Genomic DNA, 26,730 nt, shown 5'->3' with positions numbered 1-26,730 from the left:
CAAATGCCTTGGTAAAATCCATGTAGACCACATCCACTGCCCTACCCTCATCAATTTCTTTTGTTACCTCTTCAGAAAACTCAAATAGGCTCGTGAGGCACGACCTTCCCTTCACAAAGCCATATTGACTATCCTTAAGTAGTCTGTACTTCTCCAAATGCTTGTAGATCCTATCCTTAAGAATCCTTTTCAATAGTTTGCATACCACCGACGTAAGACTCACCGGTCTTGGTCTATAGTTCCCAGGATTCTCCCTATTACCTTTTTTAAACAAGGGAACAACATTTGCTGTTCTACAATCCTCTGGCACCTCCCCTGCAGCCAAAGAGGATTCAAAGATCATAGCTACTGCTCCAGCAATCTCTTCTCTCAATTCGTACAACAACCTGGGGTGTATCACATCTGGTCCCGGGGACTTATCAATCTTGACGTTTTTAAGAAGATCTAATACTTCTTCTTCCTTAATCTCCACATTGTCCGGCACACATGTCTGTTCTCTTTTGACCTCACCCTGGAATACTGCAGCAAAGTATTCATTTAGGACCTCTCCAACCTCCTCCACCTCAAGGCACATGTTGCCTTCTTTATCCTTCATTCTTGTCATCCTTCTGTTCTTCACATATGCATAGAATGCCTTGGGGTTCTCCCTAATCCTGCATGCCAAGGCCTTCTCATTCCCCCTTCAAACTCTCCTAAGACCTTTCTTAAGCTTCTTCCTAGTTACCCTATACTTCTTATGAGTGCTTCCTGCTTCTTATATCTAACTTATGCTTCCTTCCTCCTCTTGACGAGTTGCCTCACATGTTTTGTCCGCCATGGTTCCATTTTCCTACCATTTTTTCCTTGTCTCAGTGGGACAAACCTATCCTGAACTCAGCACAAGTAGTCCCAAAATTTCCTCCACATTATTTCTGTGCTTTCACCCTTGAACATCTGTTTCCAATTTACTCTCGCTAGTTCCTGCCTCATCCCTTCACAGTTGGCCCTTCCCCAGATAAGCACTTTCCCATTTTGTCTGTTTTTGTCCTTTTCCATAGCTTTGCTGAAGCTAAGGGAGTTGTGGTCACTCTCACCAAAATGCTCCCCCACCAAGAGGTCTGCCACCTGACCAGGTCATGAAGCCCTGAAATTTAACCTCATAAAATTCAAACTTGGAGCCTAATGATGCTCTCATTAATGTTTCCAAATCCATAATGCTAGGTTTGTGACACAAAACAATAGCTTTAAGTTTCTGAAGAGCTTTTTCCAAACCTGTCCCTGGGTCAGGCAGTTCTACCATTATCCGTAATTCTCCTGCTATACAAGGTTGATATACACCATTTGGTTCTCCATCTAACTCCTCCATCGATCTCTTCCCATAATTATTAAACATGTACCATGTTGGTGTCCCCTTATTTGGGATAGGGAAGGACTCCCTTTGTCCCATTATTACCAATTGCTAGTCGCCCTTCCTCACCCTACTTAGTATATTTTCTCAAGCACAAGAAAGCCTGCAGATGCTGGAAATCCAAAGCAACACACACGGAACACTGGAGGGACTCAGCGGGCCAGGCAGCGTCTGTGGAAACAGTCAGTGTTTTGGGCCAAGACCCTTTTGCTCTCGTGTGTATAGAATGCCCTGGGCTTCTCTTTGACCCTACTTGGCAAGGACTTTTTATGCCCACTCCTGGCTTTCCTAATTCCTTTCTTGAGTTCTTTTCTGGCTTCTTTATAATCCTCAAGGACTCTGTTTGATTATAGTTTCGTAAGCTTTGCATACTTCTCCTCTTCTTGACTGAATTCATTACCTCTCTCGATATCCAAGGTTCTCTTACCTTGTCATCCAAGTCCTTCCTTCTGACTGGAACATACAAAAGCAACTGCTCCCTCAATGTCACAGAAACAAAGGAGCTGGTTGTGGATTAAAGGAGGAATGGAGACGGGATAATCCCTATTGACTTCAATGGATCTGGGGATGAGAGGGTGAACAGCTTTAAGTTCCTCGGCATAAACATCACTGAGGAATTCATGTTGTCTGTACGCACCAGCTGTGTGGTGAAAAAGGCACAACAGCTCCTCTTTCACCTCAGGTGGTTGAGGAAGTTTGGTATGGGCCCCCAAGTCTTAAGAACTTTCTACAGGGGCACAATTGAGAGCATCCTGACTGGCTCTATCACTGCCTGGTATGGGAACTGTACCTCACTTAATCCCAGGGCTCTGCAGACAGCCCAGCACATCTGTAATTCTGAACTTCTCATGATTCAGGACATTTACAAGGACAGGTGTGCTAAAAGGGCCCAAAGGAACATTGGAGACCCAAGTCACCCCAACCACAAACTGTTCCAGCTGCTACCACCCAGGAAACAGTACTGCAGCAGAAAAGCCAGGACCAACAGGCTCTGGGACTGCTTCTTCCACCAGGCCATCAGACTGATTAACTCACACTATTTGACTGTTCTACTTACTATAAATTACTATGATTGCACATTGCACATTTAGATGGAGACGTAACATAATGATTTTTACTACACATGAACTTGAAGGATGTAAGCAATAAAGTCAATTTTCTTTAAGCACCCTCACATGGCAGATGTGACTTGTCGAAAAATAGTAGTTTCCAATTAACTCTCCCTAATTCCCACCTCATATTCTCATAATCTACCCTGCTCCATATTAATACTCTCCCACAAGGTCCATTCTTACCTATAGCTATCTTAAAACTTAAGAAGTTGTAAACCTTCCCTAACTATTCACGCATTGAAACATTAGTCACTTGGCCAGGCTCATTACCCAACACCAGGTCCTGTACAGCCCTTCATTTTGTTGGACTATCTACATATTTACTCTGCCCCATCTAAACCTTTTGCACTCAGAAGATACCAATTTATATTAGGAATGTTGAAATCCCCCATGACAACCCTTTTGTGTTTACAGCTTTCCTTAATCTGCCTGTATATCTGTTCCTCAATGTCCCTAAGCTACTGGGGGGGGGGGGGGGGGGTTGTAATACAATCCCATTAGCGTGAATGCACCATTTCAATTTTTGAGCTCTACCCTTATAGACTCAGTGAATGAGCCTTCCATTATGTCTCCTCTGAGTGATAAGTAGTGCAACTCCCCTGCCTCTATCTCTTCTAAAATATCGAAATCCTGGGGCATTAAGTACCCATTCCTGTTCCTCTCTCAACCAAGTCTCTGTAATGGCCACAATATCATAGTTCCGTGTACTGATCTATGACCTACATTCATCGGCTTTACCCGTAATAGTCCTAACAGTTTTTACTGGCCCAGAAATCTTCCTACCTCCCTCTCCATTCTTCCACTTTCTGTCCTGGTGCTCTGGTTCTCATCCCCCTGTCTAGTTTTAACCCTTCCAAGTAATGCTAGCAAACTTCCCAGCCAGGAAGCCAGTCCTGACAAAGGGTCTTGGCCCGAAACGTCGACAGTGCTTCTCCTATAGATGCTGCCTGGCCTGCTGTGTTCCACCAGCAATTTGTGTGTGTTGTTGTTTGAATTTCCAGCATCTGCAGATTTCCTCGTGTTTGTTCCCAGCCAGGATATTGGTTCCCTTCTATTTTAGTTTAGGTGCAAGCTGTCCCTCTTGTACAGGTCACTCCTGCCACAGAAACTTTCCAATTATTTAAGAACCTGAAACCCTGCCCCCTGCACCAGTTCCTCAGCCACTCATTCATCTGTACTATTCTCCTATTCCTACCCCCAATGAGGACGTGGCAATCCTGTAATCCTGAGATAACTACCTTGGAGGTTCTGGCTCTTCAACCTCTTTCCTAACTCCCTATACTCACTGTTCAGGGTCTCTTCCCCTTTCTACCCAGGTATGCATTGGTACCAACGTGCACGACCACCTCTGACTGCTTACTCTTCCTCTGCCTGCAGCCATTCTAAGATACCCTTGATCCTAGCAGGTTGTTCAATTTCTTTCTATTTTAAGACAGCTGGACTTTGCTCCAAAATCATTCCTGAGTGAGTCACGTTTCATGTTGACATACGAATTCAGGAGTACCCTTGTAAGAATTGTATAATCAAGTTAACTTTAAATGAACTTTCTCTGCAATAGGACAAACAATTTTTGAGTTCACCCATGCTTCGGATATCCATGGCTTATCAAATTACCCTTAACGGCTGTGGCACAGCCAGAAGTATGTTTATCTTGGATTCAGAATGTTCCTGTTTTAAGTCCTACTCCTGAGACACAAGTGGCAAATGAAATACAATGTTGGAAAGTGTAAGATCATTCACTTTGGTGGAAGCAATAAACGGGCAGATTATTATTTAGATGGGGAGAGAATTCAAAGTGCAGAGATGCAAAGGGACTTGGGAGTCCTTGTGCAGGATACCCTAAAGGTTACACCTCCAGGTTGAGTCGGTGGTGAAGAAGGCGAATTCAGTATTGGCATTCTTTTCTAGAAGTATAGAATATAAGAGCAGGGATGTGATGTCGAGCCTCTATAAGGCACGTATGAGATCACACTTGAGTATTGTGTGTGGTTTTAGGCTCCTTATTTTAGAAAGGATCTAAGAGGAGAGGGTTCAGAGAAGATTCACAAGAATGATTCCAGGAACAAAAGGGTTACTGTACGACGGACATCTGGCAGTTCTTGGGCTGTATTCCCTGGAGTTCAGGAGAATGAGGGGGGATTTCGTATAAGCATTCAGAATGTTAAAAGGCCTGAACAGGTTAGATATCGCAAAGTTATTTCCCATGTTAGGGGATTCTAGGACAAGAGGGCACAATTTCAAGATTGAAGGATGTCCTTTTAGAACTGAGATGTGGAGAAATTACTTTAGTCAGGGGGGTAAATCTGTGGAATTTGTTACCACTAGCGGCTGTGGAGGCCAATTCATTGGATGTATTTAAGGCAGAGATAGATAGGTTCTTGATTAGCCAGGGCATCAAAGGGTATGAAGTGAAAGCAGGCGAGTGGGGATGAGTGGAAGAATTGGGTCAGCCCATGATTGAATGGCAGAGCAGACTCGATGGGCTGAATAGCTTATTTCTGCTCCTGTGTCTTATGGTCTTACAAGTATGAAATTCTAAACTGATAAGATGCAGTATTGAAGGTGCACTGCATTGTTGAAGATATTGCCCTTTTTATTCCTTGAATGGATGTGGGCTTTTCCAGCTGAGCCAACATTTACTTGTCCATTTCAATTTGTCCACATGAAGGCAGTGACCAGCATTTACTTGTCTACCCCTTAATTGCTGAGAGGAAGGTGGTGATGAACTGCTTTCGTGAATTACTGCAGCCCTTGAGGAATGGGTATCCTCACAATGTTGTTAGGGAGGGAATATGCCCAACAGCAGTGAAAGAAATGCAATCCATTTCTAAGTCATGATGGTGTGGCTTGGAGGGCAATTTCCAGATAGTGGTGTTACCTTGCTTTAGGTACCTTTGTTAAATTGAGGTCCTGTTTCTCTGACCCTGGTGAACCTAAAAGATTCCATGTAACAATTCTGGGAAGAATAGGAAGTTATATCAATACACTTGTCAATATGTGTTCTGCAATCAATATCACTAAAACAATTTATTTGGTCACTGTTGTTTGTGAGATGAAACTGTTCAAGTTGGATTTTGTGTTTCTTACTTGGCCACAGTTTCTGAAAGATAAAGCAAAGATCTATAGACAAATTTAAAAGAATAGGAGGTGAACTTTTTGAAATACGAAAAAGTTGTTTCAAGTCTTTATAGGATAGCTAGAGAGATGAAGGGACATTTAGGGGAAAGACTTATAAATTTAAAATAAGCACCAAAAGAAAATAGAAGCCGGAGTTGGCCATTGGTTCCTGCCCCACCATCTAATATGTTCAATGCTAATTCATCCTAGCTTTAACTCTCTTCTGTGACATTTCTGTATGCCCCTATGTTCCTTGATCAGTCAAATATCATCCACTCCACTCCAAGTACTTCTAATGATTCAGCTTTCATCACCTCCCAGGGTACAAATTTCCAGAGGTTCACTGTACTCTGCAATAAGAAACTTCCACAGCCTTACCTTGTAGTTATGTCCTCTTGTTATTGAGCACTCCAACATCAATCCTGCGGAGCCTCCTAAGATCTTCTATGGTTGACTTTGTTCCCATTCAGAACAGAGTGATTGACAAGATTAACCTTTCCAGGAATTAATTATCTAACATCTAATAAAGCAGGTACTATAATTCATTCACAAAGCTTCTAATAGTCATAGTTATAAAGCCTATAGATCAAAGCAGGCAGGTGTTCCAACTGTACAAATACTTTATTGTCACCTAACAGTTGATACTAGAGCGTACAATCATCATAGTGATATTTGTTTCTGCGCTTCACACTCACTGAAGTACAAATCAAAGTAAATATAATAAAAATTTAAATTATACATCATAATTAGAAAATAGAAAAGGGAAAGTAAGGTAGTGCAAGTCAGGTCCGGATATTTGGAAGGTACGGCCCAGATCCGGGTCAGGATCCGTTCAGCAGTCTTATCACAGTTGGAAAGAAGCTGTTCCCAAATCTGGCCGTACGTATCTTCATGCTCTTGAAGTGGGACAAAAAGTGTGTTTGCTGGGTGGGATTGGGAGTGAGTCCAAGGGTGGAAGATTGGTTTGTGTGATGTGTTGGGCTAGGTTCACGATCTTCTGCAGCTTCTTCCGGTCTTGGACAAGACAACTTCCATACCAGGTTGTGATGTACCCTAGAAGAATGCCTTCTATGGTGCATCTATAAAAATTAGTGATGGTTTTAGGGGACAGGCCAAAATGTATGTAGGAAGATCACTTTCAATTAGCTGCTGTTGAATTCTTGCCTTTCATAGGAAAGTGGCCTTTCTATCTTCAGTCCATTATAGCTTCAAAATTAGTTCCTCAAGATCCAGGATGACTTGCTTCTATATTAATTCTGTTATTTCTGAGGTAGTTCATGAGTCAATGTGATATAAACAGGGCAGCACAAGATTCTTGAACATGCATGAAGATCAGTACATACTATGGAAGGTGTTGTGCTCCTCCAGTCATTTTTGTCAGGGTTTTGTGTGCTTCTAATGAGAATGTGAATGTTGGGAGCTTTATCTTTCCAAGGGCTTTGAACAATTTTGCAGAGGAGGCATTAGAGGCATGTTGCCAGTATTTCAAAGAGCTTAGTGAAGATTGTAGATCTCTCTGAAACATAAGGAGGGTGGCATTTCTACGGCTTATGTGTTGGTCGTTAGTGTACTGCTTTTGAGTCTTGATCTATCAAATCCCCAAACAGCATAACACTCCGTTGGCGTATTGGGGCTGTGGAGAAAATTGTCATTGATGTGAATCTTAAAGAATTTCCACACGTTTCAGGCTCCTTCTCTGGATATTTATTGGTGGGGGATGTGATATAATCACAGCTTGGGAAGTTTTTCATATGGATATTTAGGATAAGATCCATTTTCTTTCACTCTGGAATGAGTAAGTCAAGACTTGGAGCTGGGTCTCCAAATATGCGTGTATGTCATCCGTTTCTGACGCTGGACCAGGAGTGAAGATGATGAGGGTTCATCCTGCGGGTTAGCTCCATGTTGGCAAGAATCTTTTGCAGGGGAGGTACAAAGTTACAGTGAGAGATATTGCTTGACAGCAGTCAGCACTAGGATTGTGTCAGCGGTGAAACCATTGATTAGAATTATGTGAAGGATGTATGATTTTGAAATATATCTGAGGAGAACAAGATTTCAGAAGAATTTTCCACAGTATCTCTTGGATGAAGGCTTATGCAATGTCAGAAAGGACCATGTATACTGGCTGATGCATTTTACCTTTCTCATATTTTCTAATAACATAGAAAGCCCATTTAGCTCATCGAGTTTATGCTGGGTTTTGAGTCTACCTGCATTTGTTTCTAAAAAATCCATTCTCTTAAATATTGTCATTAATACCTCTTCTCACTGAACTACACTTGTGTTGTTTCATGGTGAAAGTCTTTGTGCCTCATGATGGACAGAATCCACTAAGTCAAGTTGTTCGCCACTAGGAGCAATCAGTTGAGGAAGATCATTGCAATGACCTTCAGATATCAGGAATTTGGATCTATCTCTTTTAAGAGATAGTAATGATTAAGACCATAAGCCCATAAGACATAGGAACTGAATTAGGCCATCTGCCCCATTAAGTCTGTTCCGCCATTCAATCATGGCTGATCCATTTTTCTATATCCTCCTCAACTCCAGTACACAGCCTTCTCCCCGTAATCTTTGATGCCATGTCTAATCAAGAACCTATTAATCTCTGCCTTAAATACGCCCAAAGACCTGGCCTCTACAGCTACATGTAGCAACAAATTCCACAAATTCACCATCCTTTGACTAAAGGAATGTCTCCGTATCTCTGTTTTGAAAGGGTATTCCTCTATCCTGAAGTTTTACCCTCTTGTCCTAGACTCTTCCACCATGGGAAACATCCTTTCCACATCTACTCTGTCTAGGCCTTTCAACATTCAATAGGTTTTAATGAGATTCCCCCTCATCCTTCTGTATTCCAGTGAGTACAGACCCAGAGCCATCAAACGTTTCTCATATGATAACCCTTTCATTCCTGGAATCATCCTTGTGAACCTCCTCTGGACCTCTCCAATGCCGGCACATCTTTTCTTAGATAAGGAGCCCAAAACGGTTCACAGTACTCAAGGTGAGGCCTCATCAGCGCCTTATCCAGCCTCAGCATCACATCTTTGCTGTTGTATTCTAGACCTCTTGAAATGAATGCTAACATGGCATTTGCCTTCCTCACCACCAACTCTACCTGCAAATTAAACTTAAGGGTGTTCTGCACAAGGACTCCCAAGTCCCTCTGCATCTCAGATTCCTGGATTTTCTCCCCATTTAGAAAACAGGCTGCACATTTATTTCTTCTACCAAAGTGCATGACCATGCATTTTCCAACTTTGTACTTCACTCGGCACTTTCTTGCCCATTCTCCTAATCTGTCTAAGTCCTTCTGTATCCTACCTGTTTCCTCAACATTACCTGCCCCTCAACCAATCTTTGTATCATCTGTAAACTTGGCAACAATGCCATCTATTCCATTATCTAAATCATTTATATACAGCATAAAAAGAAGTGGTCCCAACACCGACCACTATGGAACACCACTAGTCATTGGCAGCCAACCAGAAGAAGATCCTTTTATTCCCTCTTGCTGCCTCCTACCAATCAACTAATGCTCTAACCATGTTAGTAACTTTCCTGTGATAACTTGGGCACTTAACTTGGTAAGCAGCCTCATGTGTGGCACCTAGTCATAGGCCTTCTGAAAGTCCAAATATACAACATCCACTGCATCCCCTTTATCTATCCTACTTGTAATCTCCTCAAAGAATTTCAACAGCTTTGTCAGGCAGGATTTTCCCTGAAAGAAACCATGCTGACTTTGTCCTATCTTGTCCTTTGTCACCAAGTGCCCCATCACCTCATCCTTAAAAATTGATTCCAACATCTTCCCAACCACTGAGGTCAGGCTAGCAGGTCTATAATTTCCTTACTGCTGCCTTCCATCATTCTTAAAGGGAAGAGTAACATATGCAATTTTTCTGATTTTTGAAAGATCATTTCTAACACAAAGTCTAACACTTCCTCTTTCAGAATCCTATGCAGCAGTTTATCTGGTCTAGGTGAGTTATGTACCTTTAGGTCTTTCAGCTTTTTGAGCATCTTCTCTCTTGTAATAATAACTGCACCCACTTCTCTTCCTTCACACACTACAACATCAGGCATACTGCTGGTGTCTTCCACAGTGAGACTAACACAAAATACTCATTTAGTTCATCAGCCATTTCCTTGTCCCCCATTATTATTTCTCCTGCCTCATTTTCTAGTGGTCCTATATCCACTCTCATTTTTTGAAAAATTTTTTACAATTTCATCTTTTCCCTTCTAATAATTTTTTTCTGTAGGTTTTTAAAAACTTTCAATCCTCTATCTTCCTACTAATTTTTGCTTTATTGTATGCCCTCTCTTTTGCTTTTACTGTAGCTTTGATCACTGGTTCCTAAGTGTTCTTTCACCTTAAGCTTCCTTATCACCTCTAGTTCATTACATAAAACCTAATCTAGTATAGCTGATTCCCTAGTATGCGCAAAGACAAAACTGCTCTAAAAAGCTATCTCTTAGGCATTCAACAAACTCACTCTCTTGAGATTCATTACCAACCTGATTTTCTGATTGACTTGCATGTTAAAATCTCCCATGACTACCATAACGTTGCCCTTTTGACTTACCTTTCCTATTTCCAGCTGTAACCCGTGCTCCACCTCCCAGCCACTGTTGTGCGAGGCCTGTATGTAACTGCCATCAATGTCTTTTTACAATTGCATTTTCTTAACTCAATCCACAAGGTTTAAACATCTTCTGATCCTATGTCACATCTTTCTACTGATTTGTTGCCATTTTTTACCAGTGGAGCCACACCACTCCCTCTGCCTACCTTCCTATCCCTCCGATTTAATGTGTAGCCTTGGTCATTCAGCTCCCAACTACAACTATCCTTCAGCCACGATTCAGTGATGGCCACAACACCATACCTGGCAATCTGTAATATTGCAACAAAATCATCCACCTTAATTCGTATACGATGCGCATTTTGAGTACCGTATTTGCTATCCTTTCTGATCCTACATCCCTGATGTTTTCATACTCAGCCTGTTGGTTGCAACTAAGGCCCATCACCTACCTGCCCTTCCTGACAATCTGTCAGCATGCTATCTTTACTTTTTTAACCCATTTCTCAACTCATACAGATTCAGCCTTCTCTTTCCATATGGGTAAAATTAGGCTGATAACTTGCATCCATATTTAGGAGCTTGAATACATATACCAGCAGCAATGAAGTTGGTTTGGTCTTTGGGCTTTATACCGCTTGTGGTTCTGGGGATGGTGGGAAGTTTGGGTGAGATTGTACATTGTAGAATGGAGTCAAGATCACTCTCATAGTGTCATGGTTCAGGAATTCCTTGAAGTTCTCTCTGTTAACTTCTTCACAATCCCTGACAAGTTCTTCATTCCTGGCTTTCACTTAGAAGAACATTTGGAATGTTTGCATCGTAAGTGATCCTGACATCATAGAAGAATCCACATGTTGTCCTTATTCTGACTCCAGTGATATTAATTTCACTGGTTGGGAAACAGCTGCAGCAATTTTTGTTTTACTGTACACTGTCAGTCCATTCCAAGTAAAATAGAAAATCCACTTCAGGATTCTGTATGTGCAGATTACAGCTCACAGGAACAGGAGTCTAAAGTTTTAGTGTGCATGTATTACGGTATATTCGGATTACACAGATCTGAAATGTCAGAGAGCTGCCACTACTACGATGATTCTTCGTTCTTCTTTATGGGACTTTCCTGTAAAACATCCCAATAAAGTACATTTCTCCTTCAGTGAGGAAGATATTAAACGAGCTCGTCTGTCTGCTAAACTCGGGTTTGTAATTCCTTTCTGTACAGGAGTGTTTCATGTTTTGAATAGCTATTAAATTCAGAAAACTGTTCCAACATTTCATGAATATGTTTTTGTATAACTACACTGCAAACATTTGCTTTGCTCTATTTATCTGAACTGTCAGGCTTTGGATAATTTTGCTGTTTTTATTATATCATAACAAATAGTGAAATGAAAGTTTCACCTGAGTACACTTTCTTGGGTCTGAAATATAACTATTTGCATCAAGTGCGTGAGGAAAAAAATTGAGTTAAACTTGTGACATGTGAAATATTAACAAAGTATGTGAATAAAATTGTAATGAAGACAATCTATATGTGAGCACTTTCACTGCATTTGTGGTGAGGATAAATTTGTACAGGTTCTCCCTGGTTTACGATTACCTTACTTAAAATGCATCTGGTATATACAAACAAACACTTAGGAGACCTGTAGTATGGATGTTCTGGCTGTTGTGGGGCAAACATTTGCTTGGCTTTATTTATCTGAACTGTCAGGCTTTGGATAATTTTGCTGTTTTTAGTATATCATAACAAATAGTGAAATGAAAGTCTCACCTGAGTACACTTTCTTGGGTCTGAAATACCTTCTGCCACTGCCACGTTTCAGATATGAACTGTTTGTGTTGGAAACACTGTGTGGGGACAGGACCTCAGAGTTATCTGGTGAGAAGCTGTGTAGGTGTTGCATTCATTAATATCAGACAGCTTAATGCAATTTGAAAGTTGTTATTTCTACCAATTGGCTCATAAAATTAAAACATTGTTACGTTTATTTTTGTGCTTTCCCATGAATATTTAACCATTGTTCATATGCAAATTTTGATGCATTAGTCGCTTTTCTGTTGCCCTCCCTCAACCTCATCCTACTTGGCATTTACAAGTATGTTTACAATTAAAGGTACTTTTTCAGTATGACAATAACTTCAAAACTTAGAAGATAGCGGTGGTTAAAATGATGTATCTTAGATGTGTTTAAACCTTTACTGTTATATTCTACATTTAATGACTAAAAATGGTATTATTTCCATAGCTTTTCATGCATTTAAATCACTTCTTTAAAAGTTTTATTGATCTGTGACAATTGTAACTAAAGCTTTTTTTTCACCGTTGAATGACAATAGTGGGTCATTTCAACGTAAGACAATTACATATAGGAACAGAATTACACCACAGGGCCTATCATGTCTTCTCCACTATTCAATCATGGCTGATTTGTTTTCCTTCACAACAACGTTTTCCTACCTTCTTTGTGTAACCTTTGACATCCATACTAATGAAAAAGCTATTAAACTCCACTTTAATGACTTTAAACTCCACCCAATGACTTGGCCTTCCCAGCCACCCATGGAAATGAATTCCATAGATTCTCCACACTCAACTAAAGAAATTCCTCCTCCTCTCTGTTCTAAATGGACAGCCTTCTATTCTTTGATTGTGCCTTCTGGTCTTAGACTGTACCATATTGGAAACATCCTCTCCATGTCCACTTTATATAGGCATTTCAATATGCAGCAGGTTTCAAAAAGATCCATTCTTCTAAACTCTGACAACTAGAGGCCCAGAGCCGTCAAAAACTCATCATACATTAACAGTTTAATTCCCAGAATCATTCTTGTAAACCTCCTCTGGACCGTCTCCAATGCCAGCATGTGTTTTCATCAACAAGTGGTCCAAAACTGCTCCAAGTACTCCAAATGTGATCAGATCATTGCCTTTTAAAGTCTCAGCATCACATCCTTGGTTTTATATTCCAGTCTTCCTGAAATGAATGCTAACATTGCATGCCCTTCCTTTCTACCAATTCAACCTGCAAGTTAACATTTAGAGAATCCTCCATTAAGACTCCCAAATTCCCTTGTACATTGGATTTCTGAATTTGCTCCCCCTTTGGGAAATTGTCTATGCCTTTCGTTCTTTGACCATTACTACCTCTCCAATGTTTTTTTTTTAAGCGGTCTATTGTTCATTCTTGCCTATCCTTTACTCATTATAAACCGTTTTGTATCCTCTTTTATATTATTGGCTAGCATACATTCATAGTTCATGTTTTCTGTCTTAATTGCTTTTTTATTTGTCCATTAGTTGGTTTTTAAAAGCTTCCAAATCCTCTAACTTCACTCTAATTTTTGCTGTATTTTATACCCTCTCTTTTGCTTTTATGCTGTCTCTGACTTGTCAGTCATGGTTGCTTCATCCTCCCTTTAAAATGCTTCATCTTCTTTGGGATGAACTGATCTTCAATCTTCCGAATTACTCCCAGGAACTCCTGCCTTGCTGCTCTACTGTCATCTCTGCTATTAGTGTCCATTTCCAATCTAGTTCTCGCTCATGCCCCTGCAGTTTTCTTTACTCCACTGTAATACTGATTCATCTGATTTTAGCTTCTCCTTCTAAAACTGCAGGGTAAATTCTATCATATTATGATCGCTGCCCACCAAGAGCTCTTTTAGCTTAAGCTCCCTAATCAAATGTGGTTCATTACACAACACCCAATCCAGAATTGCCTCTTTCCTAATTCACTCAAACATAGTGATAGAAAAGTACAGCACAGAAATAGGCACTTCAGTCCATCTAGTCTGTGCCAAACTATTTAAACTGTCTACCCCCATCGATCTACATTGGGACCATAGCACCCTGTACAACATGAACTGCTCCAAAAGCTATCTCATTAGAGCATCAGAGAGCAGGACAAGTCCTTCAGCCCACAATGTTGTGCCAACCTTTTAACTTACTCTAAGTTCTATCTAACCCTTTTCTCCTACATAGCCCTCCATTTTTCTTATCCATGTGCCTATCTTAAGAATTTCTTAAATATCCCAAGAAATTCCAAGTGTGTTCTAATGATGCAGTAGCTGCAGCATTATTTTGTGGCTCTTCAACTCAATCCTCACATCAGTGAATGCTAACACACCCTACACATTCTCAGCAATGCTATCAACTTACATGGTAGCATTGAAGGATCTATGGATATTGTCCCTAAGATCCCTTTTTTCCTCCACACTTTCAAGAATCCTGCTATTAAATGTGTATTGTGCCTTCAAATGCAACCATTCAAAATTAATCACCACACTTTTCTGAGTTAAACTAAATCTGCCACTTCTCAGCCGACTTCTGCATCTTGTCAATGTCCCATCGCAACCTTTAACAACCCTCCACACTATCCATAACTCCACCAACCTTTGTGTCATCCGCAAACTTACTAACATATCCTTCCACTTCTTTGAGCAAGTCGTTTATAAAAATCACAGAGCAGAGGTCCCAGAACAGATCTCTGCAGAACACCACTGGTCACTGACCTGCACGTTGAATACTTTCCATCTATTACCACCTTCCATGTGCAAGTCAATTCTGTATTGACAGAGCCAAGTTTCCCTAGATCCCATGCCTCCTGAATTTACGAATGAGTTTCCCATAGGGAACCTTGTCAAACACCTTACTGAAATCCATATACACCACAACTACTGCTCTACCTTCATCATTGTGCTTTGTCACGTCCTCAAAGAATTCAATTAGGCTCATGAGGCATGGCCTGCACCTTGCAGAGCTATGCTGATTATCCCTAATTGCAGGCATTCTCTTAATTCTGGGATTGAGCACTAATCTGATTTTCCCAATGTACTTCCATATTGAAACTCCTATGACCATGACCATTGTAACATTGCTCTTTTTACGTGCCTTTTATCTGTCCCACTGTAATTTCTACCCCACATCCTAGCTATTGTTCGGGGGCCTGCATATAATTCCCTTCAGTTAACCCTGCAGTTTCTATGCACAAGGAATTCTACATCTTCTGATCCTATGTCACTTCTTTCTGAGGATTTGATTTCATTTTTTACCAACAAACCCATCCCATCCCTGCTTCCCACCTGTCTATCCTTTTATTACGGATGTTAAAGTCCCAACTGTGATTCCTTTTCAACTATGACTCACCTGCCACTTTATAACTGTGCTGCAAGATCAACGGTAATTTATGTACTGTTCATTGAAGTATGAAGAATCAAGGATTAACTTTATTCACCAAATGCATCGACATGTATTAGAACTTTGCTGTGGTGTGTTAGTGTGACTTGTAACAAAGATCGACATTCAACAATTATAAAAAATAAAGAATTTTATAAGAATAAAGGTAGAAGCTAAAGTACAAATGTGGAATGAAATGTCCAATAGTACATTAAAAATGCAAAGATAAATTACAAAATAAAATATCAAAGAATATAGAAGAAGCAAAAAATCTCTAGCTATATATATAATAGGAAAATCAGGATGTAGATGGGCTTACTAATAGATATACACAATAAACTCACTTATAATAGCAAGAAATTGTAGAAAGAATGGGCCAGATTTTATAATGTTATGACAGCTATTTCATGTACAACTATTATCTTTACCTTTTTAAAGTGGGGCACGTTTAGGATTTCAATGTGTAAGCTCACTGATAGCAATTTGCTGGTGTTTCCTAGACTGATCTGCAATTCTGAATTCTTGGGTTCAATATCATCCTGTAAAGAAAGAATAAATTTCAATTTTGAATTTTAAAATTTGTTGCAATATAAATTACATTTTGACTTTCATTAAAACCACCAGAAATTGTATTCATAGTAAATCCTCTGAAATGCTAGTTTTGATATCTATTCGTACAAACCTTATATTTATCTTGGTTTTCTGCCTCAGTAATCTACCTGTGCATATCTCTCAAAAAGACAAGAGATTCTGCAGGTGCTGTAAATCCAGAGTAAAGCACACAAAATGCTGGAGGTACTCATCAAGTCAAGTAGCATCTATGGAGAGGAATAAAGACCCCACTTTCAATCTGAAACCCTTCATAATCTGGTACCTGATGAAAGTTCTTGAACTGAAACGTTGACTCTTTATTACTCTCCATTGATGCTGCCTGACCTGCTGAGTTCCTCCAGCATTTTCTCATGTTTACTTTCCATATCTTTCCTTGTTCCATTCATTTCTTGCTTGTCTCTGCACTGTCAAATTATTATGTCAGGCCTAATTAACCCCCAAGTTTGTTCATGATCTCAGCAGAAGTTATCAATGTTCAGGAAACTAGGCATAGGCATTACCATATAACATTACTTCTTGATGGTTTCCTCACTGTAAGTTGGTGGGATTTGGATCAGATGCATTTATATGCAATATCATATATTGCTTCACATCAAAGCATTACCATCATCTGCCTTGCCCCATGGACAAAAAAAACTCTATTTCTCTTTCCTCCTTTAAGAAACTCTGAAGATGATGTGCTTATAACTGATGGACAAGAGTGAAAACAAATATGAGTGGGCCAGCAGAGAAGGATAATTATTACATTCTGTCTAATCATCAGTAAGGTTGAGAAAGATAATAATTAAAAGTGCCATGGTCAGACCTCTACCATTCTTAAGTGCCGATGAAACATGTAATCTGACTATCACTTTGCAGAAATCTTTCCGGAATTACTTGTTTAATTAAACTCTTCCTCCTATTTTCAACCAAAGACCACCTTCCCAGTGTTTCTAGATTTCATTTGTGTCACATTCAAACATGATAAAATATAACTGCAAAATTAAAGAACTGCTTTTCCAGGCTGCCAACTTTGATATTATGCCAAACACTTAGACTAAGTCCAAATGCTGCTGAAATCTAAGGTCCTTTCACTTCGGACTTTGTTCCTCTTGGCATATATGCTGAGTTTTTAAAGAAATGAAAATAAAGTGCCTCGATGAAAGAAAATATAATGTTACTGGTTTAGTGTTTTCATGGTAAAATAAAGAGAATCATGGACTTTGATCCCTAAAAATTGGTAAAAGTCTGGGAATATCATCTAATAAAGAACTGTTTCTTTAGTACAGTTGTTGTAAATCATTGGTAACCATAAATCTGAAAATTCCTTGTGTATCAGATGACGCAAAAATAAGGACATGCAATTAGAAAACATATCCTTCTGATCATTGTAATTATGAACATATAAATACCTGTAAGGAATGTAGGTCCATAACAGTTCAGAGATCACAGTCAATGCAGAAACAGAAAGACAATCATTCAAACAACACACACAAAATGCTGGTGGAACACAGCAGGCCAGGCATCATCTAGAGGGAGAAGCACTGTCGATGTTTCAGGCCAAGACCCTTCATCAGGACTAACTGAAAGAAAAGATAGTAAGGGATTTGAAAGTAGGAGGAGGAGGGGGAAATCCGAAATGATAGGAGGGGGTGGGGTGAAGCTAAGAGCTGGAAAAATGATTGACAAAAGGGATACAGAGCTGGAGAAGAGAAAGGATCATGGGACAGGAGGCCTAGCAAGAAAGAAAAGGGGAGGGGAGCACCAGAGAGAGATGGAGAACAGGCAAAGAGTGATGGGCAGAGATAGAAAAAAAGGGGGGGGGGAAATACATAAATCAGGGATGGAGAAAGAAGGGGAAGAGGGGCATTAATGGAAGTTAGAGAAGTCAATGTTCATGCCATCAGGTTGGAGGCTATCCAGCCGGTATATAAGGTGTTGTTCCTCTAACCTGAGTGTGGCTTCACTTTGAAAGTAGAGGAGGCCATGGATAGACATATCAGAATGGGAATGGGACGTGGAATTAAAATGTGGACAGAGCGTAGGTGTTCAGCGAAATGGTCTCCAAGTCTGTGTTGGGTCTCACCAATATATAAAAGGCTGCATCGGGAGCACCAGATGCAGTATACCACACCAGCCGACTCACTGGTGAAATGTCGCCTCACCTGGAAGGTATGTTGGCGAGGAAGGAAGTGTAAGGACAGGTGTAGCTCTTGTTCTGCTTACCATTCAATGGTTGCATTTTTTCAACTGGTATCAGAAATTTCTGTTTGAGCAATACAAGAAGGTTTCTTACCTGACTCTTTCCTGTAGATTAACTGGGCTTTGAATCAGTAAGTACCAAAAAAAAGCCAAACAGGTGCAACCGTCGAGCCAATAGTATTTATTGACTTGGATTTTGTAAGATACAGTTTGTTGTTGTATTTAATTGCTTGAGGTCCAGAGGCCCAGCAATTTTCACTAATACTCAAGATGTTGAAAGATTATGTTAATTGATTTATTGAATTAATGGATCCATCATTCAGCCCAGTTCCGGTGAAATACAAACATCGGTGAAGCCTATTTATTAAGCAACTGAAATGTGTAGAACATCAGTGTGGCATATCATACAAACTGCAACACTTCCTACAATACAGCATTGCCTCACTATTGTACTCTATTGCCAATTTTGATTATATGATTAAATTCTGAAACAGGCTCTGCTTTCCTATCTTTAAATCTGTAAAAAAAGTCAGTGCACTGTCATTGTTTGACTAAATTATCCTCTATCTACTATCTTATATCAAGCAGAAGAATAGGCACTGCTTTAATTTGGTTCTGGGTAGATACCCAGTGCAAATCCCAAGACAGGTGTTAAGACCTAACTTATACTTAAATACCTGTATCATGCTCATCACAGAAGTGGTAACTTGGAAATGAGATGGTCAGTCCTGACAAATAATGCACTGGACCATATGGCGTTTTACAATGTGGAGCAAGTGAACGTCCTCTTGCCCTAGCCAACATGTGCAATTCAGCCTCCATACATAGAAAAAGCATGGTTGGTTATCTTTTCAGATTTTCGGGGATTTTGCCATGCAAAAATATTACATTGTTTTTCCTGTCTGTACACCATTGGCTATAAACTTGTCTGAAAAAAATTGCATATATATAGTAAATTTTCATAATTTCCGCTAAAGCTGGTACAACTTGTCCGAAAAAAATTGCATATATATAGTAAATTTTCATAATTTCCACTAAAGTTGGTAAACAATTAAGAGCAATAGAAAATATGTTTCTTTGGAATATGTGGGATCATATGTGGGATCATTATTCTGCATCTGACTGATCAGTGCCAGATGTAGAATGCTGAAAGGCTTCTACTTTCCAAAATCAGTAGTTTGGTTAATTTGTTGTTGTTAATTGAGTGAAAGGCTTTTGTTTTATGTGCCATCCAAGCAGATCATGCCATATGTAATTAGACTGAGATAGTAAAAAGAAAAATCCAAGTGTTGCAGTAACAGAGAGAGTGTATTGTTAACTTCATGTGGATGAATGCAGCTTCTTGGTTTTCAACTCCCCGTTGTGTAATGCTTGAACTATATAAACATAGCTGAAGGGTTTTATGATTGACTGTTATTCCTGTGAATGTGGTTATCGCATATGTAATATTAATTCTGAGAAAAGCTGTATGAAAATTGGCTGTTTCTTTTACTCTGAAGTAGTACACATATTGTATGAATCAGGCACATGTATTGAACTTTTAATATGATGACATTTAGAAAGTTGAATGTTAAATTTAATGTTTCCAGAAACTGTAATTTCAAGTTTGTCTTTTAAGTAGCCAGAAATCAGTTCAGAAGATACATAAACACTTTCAAGAATCAGTAGAGTTCACTTTGGCCTTCTTAATTTATCTCTTGAGATAAATTTAGGGATTCATTGCAAGTTTAACCTTTTGTGTGATGACCATTGGACTAGATCCAGTAGTAGGACTAAGGACCGAGTTAAATTCAGGGAGTCAGTACAAGTTTAACCTTTTGAATGGGGAATTCAACATGTAGGTACAGTAGATTGGGAAAAATTAGATTTGTGATAGAGACGGTAATCTTCAGAGAAGCTGGTGACTATAATCCTTTTGCTTATTACAGTGGAGATAGACCAAAGATTATAATCTTCCATCTTCCAAAGATAAGCCAGAAATTACTGTTGACAAAGCCTTGTTTTAGTTAATAAATTTTAAGTAGTATTCCATGATAGATCTAAATCATATTAAGGTTATGGACTTAGCTCTCATTCACTTTAACACTTCTATCTTTGGAGAGAGAGGAGATCGAGCAGCAGACTACAAATTTAATGTTGAGCTAAGAAACTTATGCAGTCGCAAAGCAAATGCTGGAAATCTGAAAATCTACCAGAAGGTAATCTTTTATATGTATGACCCTTCTCTCAAATTGACTTGTTCTTCAGTTCTGCAGAAGGATTATTGCTCTGAAAATTATCCTCCTGTTTATTTGGGCAAAACTTCTCAGTCATATTCTTGGCAATTCCAACTTTACATTTCTATCGTTCATTTATATACCTAATATGAAGTTAACTATAAAATGATTGTCAGTTCTTTTCCTCACATGAATTATTCACTTTACGTCATTTTCCAGGCTTCAGTTGAGCAGTAAAATTTTACAGCATAGAAAAAGACACTTTGGCCCAAATCATCCATGCTAACCAATGTGGCTTCCTGAACTTTTTCCATTTGCATCTTTTCTGTGTTTGGAAATGAATTGACTTTGGAGGTATCCTTGATATATTATGAAAAATGTCTATCACTTTGGCCATGCATTACTACTGTCTTGGTGTGCAATATATAAACAGTTTCAGCATTGTACGTCCAGTTGTGTATTTGAAGCAATTGCGCTTGGAAGCAATTGAAAGAATCTTCACCTAATTACTAATGCCCCATGCTTTTCATTTTGACTTTGCACGAAAGGGTTTCTCTTTCTAAGAAAATATTATTCACATTTTATTCAGAAACTTAATATCATTTTTGCAAAAATGATGCACAGCATGTCAAAATAAAAGGTTACAATTGAAGGTGGTTCATTTTCTTAAAATTGTGAGTTGAAACTGCAGATCATAACTTCTATGCTTTAACCTTAATTACATTAGTTGGAATAGTGACCAGAATACTATGTTTGCCCTTAATAAACTTTGGTATGTAGGTGAATAAATTGACCAATTTTCCTGGTCACTAGATGACATAAACCTTAATTGAAATGTAAAGTCAGATCCTTACATTTGCCTAAACTCATAAAATAAAGTTGCAACATCTGCATGACAGATGTTAGGTGCAGAATCACAGTAGCACACAGCAGAAAGATGTGATCTAGGCATACAGAACAGCAACAGGCCTTTCAGCAAGCACAACCAAACAGAGCACGATGCAATCATTTACACTCATACCGTTTTTCCCTCTTCCATCCCTGTGTACTTGCTCGACATAATTCACCTGCTACCCACCTACGCTAGGGGCATATTTTTCACTCTCAATAGTGTTTTTTCTTTGGCTCCTTCCACTTACTTCAAACAAAAAGTGTAGCCATGGGCACTCACATGGGTCCCAGCTATGCCTGTTGGAACAGTCTACGTTCCAAGCAGACACTAATATCACTCCCCAACTACATCGACGACTGCACTGGGGCTGCTTCCTACACCCATGCTGACCTCGTTGACTTAATCAACTTTGACTCCAACTTCAACACTGCCCTCAAATTTACCTAGTCCACTTACCCTTCCCCTTTCTCGATCTCTGTCTCTATCTCTGGAGACAGCTTATCTACCTTTTATAAACCCACTGAATCTCACAGCTATCTGGACTATACCTCTTCCTACCCTGTATCCTGTAAAAATGCCATCTCCATCTCTCAATTCTTCTGTCTCTACCACATCTGCTCTCAGGATGAGGCTTTTCATTCCAGAACTAACGAGATGTCCTCATTCTTCAAAGAAAGGGACTTTACTCCCTCTATCATCAGTGCTGCCCTCACCCTCATCTCTTCCATTTCACACACATCTGCCCTCACCCCATCCTCCCTCCACCCCACCAGGGATAGGATTGCTCTTGTCCTCACCTACCACCCAACCAGCCTTCACACCCAGCACATAAGTCTCTGTAACTTCCTCCATCTCCAGCAGGATCCCACCACCAAGCACATCTATCCTTGAACCCCTCGCCCTCCACTTTCCGTTTTCCACAGGGATCGCTCCCACATGACTCCCCTGTCCATTCATCTCTCCACACCAATCTCCCTCCTGGCACTTCCTCTTGCAAGCATAACAAGTGCTACATCTGCCCCTTAACCTCCTCCCTCACTACCACTCAGGGCCCCAAACAGTCCTTCCAGGTGAGGAGACACTTCACCTGCAAGCATGTTGGGGTTATCTACTGTATCCAGTGCTCTTGGTATGGTGTCCTGTATATTGGTAAGACCGGACACAAATTAGGAGATTGCTTCGCCGAACATCTACCAGAAAAAGTAGGATCTCCTGGAGGCCGCCCATTTTAATTCCACTTCCTTTTCCCATTCTGACATGTCAGTCCTTGCCCTCCTCTACTGCCATGATGAAGCCACATTCAGGTTGGAGGAACAACACATTATATTCTGTCAGGGTGGCCTCCAACCTGATGGCACGAACATCAATCTCTCAAACTTCCAGTAATTGCCCCCACCCCTTCTCTATTTTCTATTCCCATTCCACTCTCTCACTGTATCTCCTTACCTGCTCATCACCTCCCTCTGGTGCTCCTCCCCCTTCCCTTTCTTCCATGGCATCTGTCCTGTCCTATCAGATTACCCCTTCGCTAGCCCTTTATCGCTTTCACCAATCAACTTCTCAGCTCTTTCCTTCACTCCTCTGCCTCGCTCAGTTTCACCTATCACCTACTGCCTTGTACGTCTTCCTTGCTTCTCCCTGTCTTCTTACTTAAACTTCTCATCTTTTATTCTGCAGTCCTGATGAGGGTTTCAGCCTGAAATCTTGACTGTTTACTCGTTTCCATACTGGCCTACTGAGTTCCTCCAGCATGTTGTTTGTGTTGATTGAATTTCCAGCATCTGCAGATTTTCTCTTGTTAGCAAATTACAATATTTAAATAGCTTGTTACCCAGCAAATTTTTTCACATGTGGGAGGAAGCTAAAGCACACGGGAGAAACCAATGCAGTCACTAGTAGAATGTGCAAACAGTCTAGGATGACATCAACTGCAGATGTTTTTTATCATGTGAGGTCAGAAATGAAGGGAAATAGCCTGGGATGCTGATTGGAAAGCATCAATCTTGATGATACTGGACTTTTTCTCCTGCCGCTGAGCCTAGGTACAATGCTCAAAGGTTGGAGAAATAAGGAGAGAGCCTGCAGATCCTTGCATTCCTGGAATAGTAAGTAGTTTTGATTGTGGAGATTAAAGCATGATGCCATAGATACTTGCACTGTTGCTGAAATTCATCCATGCTTAATCTCCAGCAGTTCAAATGATCAGGTGGGGTATTTATTCTCTTGCAATGTTATGAAAATGTTTTGTAATTCTTCACTCTTCAGCAGTACAGAACATTGACTATAATTGACTTCGTGACCGAAGAGATTTTTGTTTTTGCCTGGAACTCTGGGTTTCTCTGCATGCTGTGGTATTATAACTCCACAACCATGTGATATTTTTTCCCCTTGGCAATCTTCCCTGGAAGTCTGTTTCATGAACTTTTCTTCAGAGTAGTTTCTCAAAGAACTGGTGCAATCCATTTTGCACCACCGGTTTCACTTGCCATTGTGTTTCTACCCCATATCCTTTCTGAAAGATATTTTGGGAACTTGAAATGAAATTGCTTAAACAAAATGATAAAGGGTAAAATTTCAATTCAGCTGAGTCGAGATTGATCCAGTACTTGTATTCTGCTGTACACCAGTCAGGCACACTGCTGATTCTTGAGCTAAGTACAGGAAAACCCTATGTGTGTCCAAACAGCTGCAAATTGTAACTGAAACTGGACTGGTGACGCCTTTTACAGAGACAGGGTCTTCCATTTATACCTTGGAATGATCATTTGGGAACAAAGGGAGAATGAGTTTCTCCATCCAGCGCTGTAATTGTGGGACTAGCTGTAGGATACATAAACCTATTCAAAGGAAATGGGTTCTGGCTTTGAGCATATCAGGAACTGAAATTTTAACTGCGCAAAAGAATACAATTCAATTGTGCTCCATCTACTTAATGCCAATCTGCTCTGTGCAGTTTGTCAACAACTAAAGTAAGATGAACAAATCCCATCTTGGTCCAAACTTCCCCTCAACAGAGTTCAGGAGCATAATAGCTGAAACCTTCCCTGTTCAATTATTACTGTGAGCTTTCCTTGATGTGTATCTCCAGTTTCCTTTTCTTGACCGAAAGTAAATGAGGAAATGTGTTTTTCACCTGAATCGCAAACAGCATCATCTGCAATTTATGGCTCCTGTGACTTGGAGTTTCTTGAGTGCTTCTGCAAGTATGTTCATCAGGCAGGTCAGCAATTCCTCGGGTTATGGGACTGCTTAATGGAAATCCAAAGGCTGGACCAAGTCCAGAACGCCGTAGTGGAGTAGGATTTAAGGTTTGGCTATGTATCAGAAGGAATAAAGGGGTGAATGGTACAATCTGGTAACCATTCCCCTTGCATAATAAACAATATAGTAACATTGGAAACAGTACAAAGGTGATTCACTACGCTGACACCTTGAATAAGAGATTTTTCCTAAAAAAGAGAGACTAAATTGTTGTGCCTGTATTCCAAAGAGTTAAAAGAATAAGAAGTGGCATTGTTCAAACATGTAAGAATTTGAAGTGCCTTAGCACTTTTGCTCATGGGAGAGTGCTCAAGAGGACAGTAACCAAGACAAAGGGATAATAATTTAAAACTGGTATATAAAGGAATGTTTTTCTTGCAGAATGTGATGTATCTCTGGAACTCACTGCTCCAGTGAGTGATGGAAGCTGGATTATTTGAAGTATTTAAAGTGGAAGTGGATAAATATTTGATAGTTTGAGAAATAGCACAGGAGCTGAGGATGACATAGATCAGCCATTATCATAATTAAAGAACATGGAGCATAGAACATTAGAGTACAGTAGAGGCCTCTCAACCTTTTAAATTTCTCTATGATCATTTTAACCCTTCTCTCCTCTGTAGCTCTGCATTTTTCTATTATCTATGTGTCCATCTAAGAGTTTTTTAAATACCCCTGATGTCTCTACCATCACCCGTGGCAAGGTATTCCAAGAACCCACCACTTTCTGTGTAAAGAATTTACCTCGGACAACCCACCACCTAATACAGAACTCCATTAACCTTCATATCATCTGCAAACATTCATAACCCATCCCCCATTTCCTCATCAAAGTCATTTATAAAGATCAAAAAGGGCACTGTTTCCAGAAGATAACGCTATGGAATCTGGTCACTGACCTCAAGGCAGTGTCCATCTGTTATTACCCTCGGCCTTCTATGGACTAGCCAGTTCTGTACTGACACAGCTGTTTCCCTGGATCCCGTGTCTCCTGACTTTCTGAATGAGCCCTCCATGGGAATATATGGTGGGGCAGGCTTGAAGGGCCTGATAAACTACTACTGTTCCTACATACTTGTGATAGTTTGAACACCAATAGGAAATGGCAGTGTGCATGGAAGGTTGATGCATCCTGTGAGCTGCTGGAGTTGAAGAGTGTCGGGTGTTCAGAGTATACAATCGTCATTGTAGGAAGGTGTCCATGATTCAAGGGAGCTGTGAGGCTGGGACTTAGTCTGTGAGTCAATGTTTTTCAGTTGATTAGAGTCAGAATTTGAATTGGGGATCATGATGGTAACTGGGGGGAAAAAGGTCCTAGTAAAATGATTGGTTGTTATGAACCTGGTTGGTGGAAGGGATTTGGCGAAGGAAACATGTTGAGGGTCATGACCTAAGGAATTCTGGAAAAAGCAGTTGATAAGTGGCCTGAGTATTCCAACGTACATGAATTGGGATCACAGCACCAGACTGAAACCTGCTCACTGAAGTCTCCTTTAATTTGCTAGCCTCAGATGAAATAGTCCTTTGGAAAACTGATGAATGATAACTGCCCAACCACAGTCATTTGCATGGGTAGCATTGAAATGAGAAAGATATTATTACTTTCTTATGTACCAAGTAGCTGATTCACAATGAAGAGTGCCACTTTGAATTGTCCTTGAGGTGTATTGCAATGTAGAAAACATGCAATGGCTCTGTAATCTGAATATGTCATATCCACTGAGTGAATGTCTTAAGCTTTGGTGCTTATTTCTCTTTTTCACTAAATGTATATGCATATTAGTCTTGAATTCAAGCAGAACAGAATTTAATTTCTTCCCTAGCCTCATTATTACAATGCTTCAGGAACTATCTAATGCTTAATGGATTTCATTTTATTTGTTTCCTTCACATGTGTAATTCTTTCTGCATACTCATTACTTACAGCTTTTGTTCAAGTTTTCATTAACTGTCTTTGATTTTGTAAATTCTCTCTCCAGTATATTGTTCTGCATCCTAATAAGTTAAAAAGTGAATTTGTTGCTTTATTTACTTTTACATATCAATTCCATGAGAGGAATCTTATTTTATATTTCTGAATTTTGGGTCATAATTATTGAATTCTTTAAGGGCTAATTTCTGGAACCCAGGCTGGCATAATGCAAGGATCACCCAACTTAGAAACAAAACCAG

The 26,730-nt window shown here is 39.9% G+C and overlaps 1 protein-coding gene across 1 annotated transcript in view; it reads left to right on the top strand.

Moving 5' to 3' along the window:
• The first annotated feature begins 11,243 nt into the window (after positions 1–11,243).
• The window catches only part of pde4ba (phosphodiesterase 4B, cAMP-specific a), a 257,430-nt gene continuing 241,943 nt past the window's right edge, over positions 11,244–26,730 (top strand). Inside the window, exon 1 of the mRNA XM_059984382.1 lies at positions 11,244–11,416. Coding sequence (XP_059840365.1) covers positions 11,307–11,416 — 110 coding nt within the window. The 5' untranslated portion in view covers positions 11,244–11,306. The remainder of the gene's footprint in view (positions 11,417–26,730) is intronic.

This window comes from Hypanus sabinus, chromosome 11 (genome assembly GCF_030144855.1).
Source record: "Hypanus sabinus isolate sHypSab1 chromosome 11, sHypSab1.hap1, whole genome shotgun sequence".
NCBI classification, from domain to species: domain Eukaryota; kingdom Metazoa; phylum Chordata; class Chondrichthyes; order Myliobatiformes; family Dasyatidae; genus Hypanus; species Hypanus sabinus.
Note: the sequence above shows the minus strand (reverse complement) of the source record. Positions and strands in the feature narration are given on the sequence as shown.